Raw genomic sequence first — 10,687 nt, 5'->3', positions numbered from 1 at the left:
TTTTTAAAATAGCCATTTTATTATATATATATATATATATATATATATATATATATATATATATATTTTAATATCCACTTTCCTTTTTCAATTTACTAAGGAGTCCTTAATGATGATTTTTTTAATCATGTGTGCACAAGTGTAAAACATACTTTTAAGTGACTTAAGAGTGCTCAGGCGTTTTATTTATGTAAAAGTAGCAATACCACCATGTACAAGCACTCTGTTACAAGTAAAAGTCATGCATTCAAACTCTTACTTGAGTAAAAGTACAAAAATGTCAGCACCAAAATATACTTAAAAGTAAAATTATTATTATGCAGAATGGCCCATTTCAGAAGCATATACTATATGATATTACTGGATTATAATTTGTGATGCATTAATGTGTTTATAATTTAAATGTTGCAGCTGGTAATAGTTTGGGGTCATTTTAATTACTCTGTACACTGCTGGGTATTTTAACCTGAAATAATATATCATAATGTATTAATTTATATTTTGTATTAATAATCTGAATATGCAAAGTGACTTGTGGATTAAAAATAATAATAATTGGCTTCCAAAATAAAGTACCTTAACGTTAGCTAACATACTAAACAAACGGGTTTTTCTCATAGACTGTATATAAGGTTTTTCTCAGGCTCAGCCCTCTCCATATGATAAATATGCGCAAACATTGCGCAGTGTGTCCCCGTGTTCCTGGCCATGGCGACGAAGCGGAACCGGAAATACACCGGCGAGATGTCGAAGCGCAGAATGAATTATGTGAGAATGAAGCAGTCCGTGTAGCTGTTCCAGCTTTTAATTTGGAGATTTTTTTGTGTATATTTAGCATATATTTTCTATTTGTTCATTTGTCCTTTTAAGGTAAGATAACCAGTCTCTCGGTGTCTGGCCCGGACTGTAGAGTTTTGCTAGTTAGCTAGAATATTAGCTCAAAACAACGTTAGCGCCGCACACAACAGAGAATAGGTGAAAGGGGTGCGCTTGATTTTATTACACTGGCAGCCTCGAGCCGCCTTGGATCAGTAATGTCCCAACCCTCTTTGTGGACAAGTTTTAAAAACCCCGCCCACTCGGGACTACACGTTAATCAGATTAAACCTCCGCTGGCCACTACAGAAAATGTATACTGTAAACTGTAAACTATCATTGATCATCTATCTTTTTTTTTTTTTTTACAAACTTTACTTTCATATAACATAAGTGACGTTCATAGCTACGTAGCCATGGATGTATAATAAGTACGTAGAATAGCGTAAGTGTACTTGTTTACGTAATGTGCTTCTGTAACCACTTTTAATACACAATAATACAAAAAAATATGTAAAATTACAGAAAATAATCAGAATCAGGTTTATCGCCAAGTAGATTTTCATTTCCCTTGGTATTTACATGCATACGTGTCACAATAAACATAGTAGGAGAAAAGCGCAGGTTTTGTCAAGTCTGAGAAATATTTATGTTGACAAAGCTCCTCTAGAGCCTCAGACGAAATTACATTTGACAATTAATACAGCAGTTTTCAGAGGCTTAATAGTACTCCCCCTGATGAGTAAGTGGATCTTGTGTGTTAATATGATATGCATTCATGTTGTTCCAGGACACTTAATTTCACACAATTTATCATACCACTGTAGGTCACGATGATGCCTTAAAAGATGAACACATTTTCAAATCTTTGTCACTGTTCACCAGGGGAGGATGAGTGTGGAGACGGCGGACCGGGTGGCTGCTGTGACCAGCAGCCGGCCTAGCACGCCTCTTCAGACCTCCTGGTTTGAGTTCCTCCTGGACGGCAGCCTGCTGGAGAACCACCTGCAGAAGTCATACCCAGGTCAGCTCAGCGTTGCGTATTATGTCTATTATACTCTGGCTTGTGGTAGATTTGTAATTGCTTCTTTATATAATAAACCAATTTAATAATTAGAGTGAACAAAATGTCAAGGATAGCTCAGTTAATACAGATTCTCCTTAAATAAACATCTGGCCGGTATCAACTGCGATACAACTTATTCCTTTTTATCTCAGTGAGTTTAACATGGTTTAAAATGTATGCACTCATGACACTGCAATTTATTTTAAATTAATGTATCTATATGTCATGCCTTGTGTTTGGTTATTGCATTAACATGTTGTTGTATCCCATCTCCTTTTGTTATGATTCTTAAAGTACATTTATAAGATAAAATGTATAAATTATTTCACTCTGCTTTCGTGTCAAGTTCATGGAAGTAACAAGTATCCTTGTGTTTTGCATTATAATTGTCCATTAAAGGAAATTGCACTGCAGAACCAATGTTCATTTTGTTTCACGGTAAATTTTTTCAGGGCCAAACATGAACAACCATACTGTGGTATGTGTTGTGCATCTAGAAAGTTTTATATAAAAAATATTGTTGGCTGTCAAAATCATAATGGTAGGCTATATATTTTTGATGGATGCTTATGAGGCAAGTTAATGAAAAGTGGGTCCACCATAAAAAATAAATGACCTTTTAATTGCATGCGTGCGTACAGACCCGACACCGGTGCAGCTGATCATCCAGTTCCTGGAGCAGGCATCCAAGCCCTCCGTGAACGAGCAGAATCAAGTGCAGCCTCCAGCAGACAACCGCAGGAACCGCACCCTGAAGCTGCTGGCACTAAAAGTAGCTGCCCACATGAAGTGGGATCTGGATTCTCTTGAGAAAGGGTAAGTGTGTAAGGTGCTTTAAACTTATAACGTGGAGGAAGTCAGTGTAACTTTTCATGTTAGTTTTTTTTTTAAACCCTGTCCACTAAGTCAGTTTGGAGGGTATAAAAGGGATTCCGGGTGGCAGAAATGTGTCATTTTTTAGAGGACAATGCAATCCTTCAGTTTAGTTAAATTTCTGAAATTTGAGGTTGCAGGTTTTCACCCAATAATGCCTTTGGCTTTCTGCGTTGTGATATTCCAACATTTCGGTAGGGTAACTGCCTAATTACCTTAACCGAAAGACATAATTATAATTTACAAATGTCTCATCATGTCTCTAATAATTGTTCTGTCAAATCGTACAGATTTTTGCATCAAGTAATTATTTATCCTTCTTCCCTGCCAGTTTGACCATTCCAGTATTAAATATGTTACTGAATGAACTGCTGTGTGTGAGCAAAGTGCCACCAGGGGTGAAACATGTGGACCTGGACCTGTCCACTCTGCCTCCGACCACAGCCATGGCTGTCATCATATACAACCGCTGGTGAGTGAAGATCCACAAACTGAAGTAGTAAGAGAGCCTGGCTTGTCCACTGTGGTCGGCCATTCAAATGATTTCATTAATCACAAATAATCTCGTGTCTTTCAAAGGGCCATCAGAACCATCGTGCTGAGCAGCTTTCCAGAGAAACAGACCAAACCAGGACCTCACCAGATGAACATGTAAATGCTGTTCCTTCCTTTCCTGTTACCACCCTCTGATTTGGGATCAGCTAAAGTTGTTTACAGAACAAATAAACTTCCCATGCTTATCAGAAACATCCAGGTCCAGTTTAAAAAAATAAGAATATAGCTTTTAAGTGCTCAGTTTGAATGGCATCAAGACGATAGTGAGTGAGTTGTCTTGTGGCCTCTCGTAGGTTAAGTATTGTGCAGCAGGAGAAAGAGATGACTGACAACATCCTTACTGTGGTGAGTACTCAATGGACATCTTTCAGATTATTGTCACGATATATACTTCTTCGGACTATTGCTGATATAAATAAACATGTTTTCCACATTTCGGTATGCCTGGTAATTTTGATTTTGTAAAGGTTTGGATGAACAACATATCATCATTATATCGCCTTTTCCAGTAATCCCTGTTTTGTCTCTGTCCACTATTTAAGAAATTGTCTAGTAGGTTAAATGCAATGTACTTTTATTATGCCCTCAGCTGAAAGAGCAGGCAACGGACTCCATCAGCGTCCTGGAAGGAGCTCTGCAGCTGAAGAAAGACTTCTACGTTCACACGCTGAGGACTCTGGATCTGCTGGCTGCTGATGCTGCTGCCAACGGAGAGACAGAGTCCTCGACCGCAGGGCTTCGCATCAGTGCCGATGAGCTGCACTGTCAGGTTAGTGGACAGCACAGTGTTGTCTCCGCTCACTCCGAGCACAATTCATCCAAATACATACAATTACATCAACTATCGATTAGTACAGGGAGCAACTAGAAAGTGTGTGCGGCAGAACAAATAGGATTTGTAAAACAAACAAAAAAATGGGGAAACAAATGTCCAAAGTGTAATTTCAGTCAAAACATAATTACATTTCTAGTGTGTTGAATCTAAAATTGGCCTAATGTTTTGTATTTGGTGTTTCAGGTGCATTATGACTTGGGAGGTATTTTTTTCCAGCAAGGCTGCACAGACCAAACGGCCTATGAGAACGCCCGGGATCACTTCAGACAAACAAAGGAACTGTTAACAAAGGTAGATTTACTTGTTTATTACTTTACCATGTCCAGATTTGTCTTCTTTTAGTCCTGTAATGACTGCAGTTTGCCACCAGCAGAATCTGTGGATCTCAGTCATTTCTTATGTTTATGATACGTTTATTTTTTAGCTGGACTCAACTGTTCATGTTCACCTGGATGAGAAACGCCTGGCTGGCTACTGGAACGCCTGCAAAGCTTTGACTGAAGACTGTGACCCGTCAGACTCCCAGAACACACCCTACAACCAGATCAACAGCCTGATCAGGGCACGCAACTACCAGGTCAGAGCAGACGCTGCAGTAACTTTAAAGCTAATTATTTGTTTTTGTAAAAAATACACCTGGAACTACCTATAGTGAGGCTAATATAATGAAGATAATGAGACATGCCAAAAGAGATGTATAACTGAATGAAGGTATTCAGCACTGTAAATCATGCGTAGTACTTTATATTGTGTATTCCTCTCTCTAACAGGCTGTCATCGAAGCCTTTATCAAAGACAACGTGAGCCGCAGTTTGCCAAACAACTTCAGACGGTCTGTTCTCAGGGAGTTCCTGTACAAAGTGCAACAAGGGTGAGACCACAATTCAAGTCCAAAAGTAATTTAAACAACAGTTTGCAGTGTGACAAAGCCTACAGATACAGTTGTGTTCAAAATTATTCAACCCCCCCAATGCTGTAAATGGTTTTAGGGAATTTAGTGTACATTTGTAATTGTATTCAGAATGAAATCCTACAAGGACTTCTTAAAGAACCATATGCAACTAAAATGACATCAGTTGGTTTTGTAATACAGTAGTAAATGTTTCTTTTGTGAATTCTTCATTGACACAATTAATCAACCCCTTAAAGACTACCACTCTGAAGAACAGAGGTTCATTGAAGTGTTTTCAATCAGGTATTGAAAACACCTGTGGATGTCAGGGAGCAGCAATAAAGCCTAATAAGCACCAATTAGGCAGCTTTAAAATGTCTGTGATACTCAGCTCCTTCTAGACATTTACTGGTGTGGTTACAAACATGGTGAAGTCAAGAGAATGGTCCAGGAAGACAAGAGAAGAGGTGATTACTCTTCACAGGAAGGGCAATGGCTATAAGAAGATTGCAAAGATGTTAAACATACCAAGAGACACCATAGGAAGCATCATTCGCAAATTCAAGGCAAAGGGCACTGTTGAAACGCTACCTGGTCGTGGCAGAAAGAAGATGCTGACTTCGACTGCTGTGCGCTACCTGAAGCGTAGAGTGGAGAAAAGTCCCCGTGTGACTGCTGAGGAACTGAGAAAAGATTTGTCAGATGTAGGTACTGAAGTTTCTGCTCAGACAATACGGCGCACTCTGCGTAATGAAGGCCTCCATGCCAGAACTCCCAGGCGCACCCCCTTGCTGTCTCCAAAGAATAAGAAGAGTCGACTGCAGTATGCCAAAAGTCATGTGGACAAACCACAGAAGTTTTGGGATAGTGTTCTGTGGACTGATGAAACAAAATTAGAACTGTTTGGGCCCATGGATCAACGCTATGTTTGGAGGAGGAAGAACAAGGCCTATGAAGAAAAGAACACCTTGCCTACTGTGAAGCATGGCGGGGGGTCAATCATGCTTTGGGGCTGTTTTGCTTCTGCAGGTACTGGGAAGCTTCAGCGTGTGCAAGGTACCATGAATTCTCTTCAGTACCAGGAGATATTGGATGACAATGTGATGCAGTCCGTCACAAACCTGAGGCTTGGGAGACGTTGGACCTTTCAACAGGACAATGATCCCAAGCATACCTCCAAGTCCACTAGAGCATGGTTGCAGATTAAAGGCTGGAACATTTTGAAGTGGCAATCGCAGTCACCAGACTTAAATCCGATTGAGAACCTCTGGTGGGACTTGAAGAAAGCAGTTGCAGTGCGCAAGCCTAAGAATGTGACTGAACTGGAGGCTTTTGCCCATGATGAATGGGTGAAGATACCCGTAGATCGCTGCAAGACACTTGTGTCAAGCTATGCTTCACGTTTAAAAGCTGTTATAACTGTAAAAGGATGTTGTACTAAGTACTAAGATTGAATGTCACTTGGGGGTTGAATAAAACTGATAATAATGTGAGCACAGAAAAGACATTTGTGGTTATTTCATTATAAATGTTATGTTATATTTGTCTGACCTACACGTGCCTCTTTGATTTAATTGTAAGCAGGATGACTGATCAAAATCAATGTCAAACCGGCCAAAACAATCCATTTCAGTGGGGGTTGAATAATTTTGAACACAACTGTATATCATATATATTTAAACAAGGTACTGCTTCCATTATATTTATTTACTTTATAGTGCAGACAGTCATTCTGCATATCTACAAACAATCTAGCCTACAACTTATTTCTTAACACTCTGCAGGGAATCGACCTTAGATGAGGTTTGCTACAAGCTGTGTGTTTGCAACGCCGTCCGAGATGCTTTGGAAGGAGAAGTCCTCAGTGTGCGTTTCCAGCAGCTCCTCCTCAAACCCAGTAAAAAGATGGTGGACTTCATTTTAGAGGTACTTTCTCACCTTCTTATGTCCCAAATAATTGTGTCATTGAAGATTTTTGCAGGAGTAACAAATGCTTGGGACATCCTAGAGCTTAAATGTACAAACCTCGGAAAACTCAAAGTATGTCTCAGATTTAAATCGGACTTGTTGTTACTAATGCATCCACCGTTTCTCTGATACCAACTGTTAGATAAAGCTCAAATTACCTTAAATAATGTGCATATGTTGTACAATCCAATATCCCAACTGGTGGCAATGAAGCATCAAGCCTTCTGATTAAGGAAAGAGGTTTGTGGGAGTTGTAGGAAAATGTACAGGTGTCAGGATTGTTATTGAACTTTATCTATTGAAGTTAGAATTTGTATTTCCATAATAAAAACTAACCCATGATTTTCAGGAAATTATTTTCTCGGGGTATGAGCTGTGCTGAGGTTGGTGGAGTTCAGCGTGTATCTGGGACTGACCTGAATTATTCTCATGATGGTAAAATTGAAAGCTGCTGCTCATTTGAATCCAATATTTTTTGTCCTGCAGGTATGCACGCTTTCGCTGGAAAAGGGCCGTCAATCTGAGACATCAAGAAGAAACATGGGTACTTTCATGAAGTGAGTAAGAGCAGATGCTGAGTCACATTTATTATGCACTGATGTACTAGCTAAAGTGACAATAAAACATGTATTTAGTCCAAAGAAATAGCAGAACATACAGTTGGGTACAATGCAGATCACTGTGCAGTATCTTCTTCACATTCTGCATGAGCTCTTAAACGGTACTGATTTGACATAAAACTGTTACACTAATCATTTAATCATCTTTTAAATGAGACCGTTCTTATCTTGCAGGACTCTGTGTGAAACCTTGGAAGAGCTGTCTCTGCTTTTTGTGGTGTCGTCTCACAAGCTCTTCATGGAGCTGTTGAAGGAGGAGGAGAGGAAGGTCCTGGTAGAGCAGCTGAGGAAGAGATCGACCACGATCAACCTCAGTGCCAAGCCTCTGCCTTCCTTCTATGACATTCCAGGTACAGCACTGAGATTTTCTTGCCCATACTGTTCAGTGACATCCAATGTATCCATTTGTTGTCCATCAAACTGCTGGTTATTGACAGGGAAGCTCTCAGTGGTATGTTTCGGTCTCTTAAAGTTTGTGACTTCATGCATTTCAGCATCAGCGAGTGTGAACATTGGGCAGCTGGAGCAGCAGCTCATCCTGTTACTGGAGCCACGCAGGATCAGACAGATCCTCGTGGAACTCCACGGCATGGCCGAACGGCCCTTCTGGAAGGTCAACAGTAAGGTCAGAGGTCAATTAAGAGTAGTAAACATCATGATTCACGAATTGCCAAAATGTAAGATGAACTTATTGTGGAAAGTGTAATATTCATTTTTCAGATATGATGAAATACTCACTGAAGTAATGGAAATGCCACTTTCTCTTTGTGTGTTCAGTGGGAAGTTCCTCCAGACTACATAAACGTGATCCTCGGCATTAAAGACAACCTGACAAAGGACCTGGTTTATATCCTCATGGCCAAAGGACTACACTGCATATCAATAAAGGTCTGCTCACAGGATCAATGCTCAGAAATGTAACTTACTTGTAAAAAATAAACTTTACTGGCCTAATTAAGCAGCGATCGGTAAAGAATATTTGAGCTCTGTCTTGAGGAACAGTGGGCTGACTACTTTATTCGACAGGATTCAATACGTGAAATAAGCATGTCCGACTTTATTAACAGTAAAGAATACCAAATGGTTAGCCACAATTATTTAAAACCCTTACTAAGGACATCAACAAGTGGTACATCCAATGTATGACAATAACAGTTCCAAGCAGTAAGAATCTGTTAAAAGTAGAGATGTTAAATATTTGGATCATGTTTTCCTGTCGTCTCAGGACTTTGCCCATGCACGGCAGCTTTTCTCAGCCTGCCTGGAGCTTGTTACCGAGTTCTCCCCGAAGCTGAGGCAGGTGATGCTGAACGAGATGCTGCTGCTGGAGGTCCGCGCACATGAGACAATGGCGGCCGAGGGCAGCAAGGAGCGGCCGCCCTCTGACCTGGTCAGCAGGGTCAGAGGATACCTGGAGATGAGGATTCATGGTGAGTGGATGGAAACACTGGGGAGTTGTTACCTGGACTTAAGTCTATAATTTGTTTTAAGTTTTCTGGCAAAAGAAATATGTAAGACATTCTGGATGCACTCCAATATTAAGATTGTACCCTATCTATGTGAGTAGCATCACAACTTGCTCACTATAGACTAATACTGCAGGGGAATACGGGATCCTTTATAAAGTTTGGACATTTTAGACAACAAAAAAGAACACCACACCTGCTCTATCCATAATATTGTTTGTATGATAGACTGTACAAAACCCAAAATCTCGCCAACCTAAAACACTGTAATACAACATCAGCATACACTTTACATGTGCACTAAATGATGGGTCTTTGTCTTTAGATCTGCCTCTGCGTCAGGTGGTAGGAAAGGAGTGTGTCGCTTTCATGTTGAACTGGAGGGAGAACGATTACCTGACTCTGCAGGTGCCACCATCTCTGGTCATGAACAACCCATACATCAAGGTACAAAGTCTGTTGTTCAACACTCTTAGTTACTGTACACAGATGTTATCATTGTCTCTTACAGTACACTGTTCCAAGAAGACCATGACATTTATGTAGGTAATAAAATAGTTAAAAATGTCTGCTATTTTATTGCTATTGGCTACCCTGAAAACTTTGTATGCTCTGTACTGGTACAGGTGTTGAGCTCCCTGAATTCCTTCTTTATCTTAAGATTTTCAATGAAGTTGATTGTTATAATAATAGCCAACATAATATCTAAACTACCATTAACTGACATGTAGGCAGGTATAGTAACTACAGTTAAAATCTAAAAAAACTACCATTAATTGACACATGTAGGCAGGTATACTAACTACAATTAAAATCTCTAGATTTCTCTTTCACTACAAAAAACACATTTGCCATTGTGGTAAAGCATGACATCCTACATCTGCTTGTTGCACCACTTCATTTAAAGATGTACCAATCAATATTTCTACATTAACAATGGAAACAATTCCATGTGTTTGTTCTTACATTTGTCAGGTAGACATAAACAAGGCTCCATATTGATAATAATTTTGCTCCATGTGTGCTAAATGCATAACAACTTTATATAAGGTGATACCATGTCAATGTTGTGCATACAGCTTCTTTTGCTGCCCCAAAGTGCCCAAAAAAAAAATCATTTACCGCAGGTTTAAGCCATATGTTTAATATAGAGAGACAAGCTCAAAGTGTTATTTAATGCCGGTACCACTGCAACAGAAATATTCTATAATTCTTGAAGTATTGTGTATTGTTTTATACACATTTCCAGAATTCAATTAGAAATATTTCTTACCTTTGGAAACAAAGACTTTGTAATGATGAACCCTTCACTGGCTCTTGGATGGTTTGAACGGCCAGGACTGCTGTGGTTTTCGCTTGTTAAAGTCGTCCCCTCGGTTTCCTTCTCATAGCTGGGTCAGCTCCTGGCTTCAACGTGCAAAGAGCTCCCAGGTCCTAAAGAGTGTCGGCGCACAGCCAAGGAGCTGTGGGATGTGGTGGTTCAGATCTGCAGCGTGTCCATCCAGCACAAGAGGAACCACGACGGCAGAGTGGGCCTCATCAAACAGAGAGAGTCCTCCATGGGCATCCTGCACCGGTACGCTGCAAACATGCCTT

The 10,687-nt window shown here is 40.0% G+C and overlaps 1 protein-coding gene across 2 annotated transcripts in view; it reads left to right on the top strand.

Annotated features, from left to right (window-relative positions):
• The first annotated feature begins 649 nt into the window (after positions 1-649).
• ints8 (integrator complex subunit 8) overlaps positions 650-10,687 on the top strand; it is a 14,756-nt gene continuing 4,718 nt past the window's right edge. Inside the window, exons 1-18 of one of the 2 annotated variants that reach the window (XM_031295678.2) lie at positions 650-768; positions 1,702-1,840; positions 2,524-2,698; positions 3,087-3,227; positions 3,335-3,406; positions 3,604-3,655; positions 3,900-4,079; positions 4,329-4,436; positions 4,570-4,722; positions 4,916-5,016; positions 6,822-6,963; positions 7,492-7,562; positions 7,800-7,975; positions 8,120-8,250; positions 8,403-8,513; positions 8,851-9,055; positions 9,417-9,538; positions 10,483-10,667. In XM_031295678.2, the coding sequence (XP_031151538.1) occupies positions 709-768; positions 1,702-1,840; positions 2,524-2,698; positions 3,087-3,227; positions 3,335-3,406; positions 3,604-3,655; positions 3,900-4,079; positions 4,329-4,436; positions 4,570-4,722; positions 4,916-5,016; positions 6,822-6,963; positions 7,492-7,562; positions 7,800-7,975; positions 8,120-8,250; positions 8,403-8,513; positions 8,851-9,055; positions 9,417-9,538; positions 10,483-10,667 (2,324 nt within the window). In that variant the 5' untranslated portion in view covers positions 650-708. Of the gene's footprint in view, positions 871-1,701; positions 1,841-2,523; positions 2,699-3,086; positions 3,228-3,334; positions 3,407-3,603; positions 3,656-3,899; positions 4,080-4,328; positions 4,437-4,569; positions 4,723-4,915; positions 5,017-6,821; positions 6,964-7,491; positions 7,563-7,799; positions 7,976-8,119; positions 8,251-8,402; positions 8,514-8,850; positions 9,056-9,416; positions 9,539-10,482; positions 10,668-10,687 lie in introns of both variants that reach the window. The other variant, XM_031295679.2, reaches the window with a different exon arrangement.

Source organism: Sander lucioperca, chromosome 14 (assembly GCF_008315115.2).
Source record: "Sander lucioperca isolate FBNREF2018 chromosome 14, SLUC_FBN_1.2, whole genome shotgun sequence".
NCBI classification, from domain to species: Eukaryota; Metazoa; Chordata; class Actinopteri; order Perciformes; family Percidae; genus Sander; species Sander lucioperca.
The sequence above is the reverse complement of the archived record's forward strand: the minus strand, read 5'-3'. Positions and strand labels throughout refer to the sequence as shown.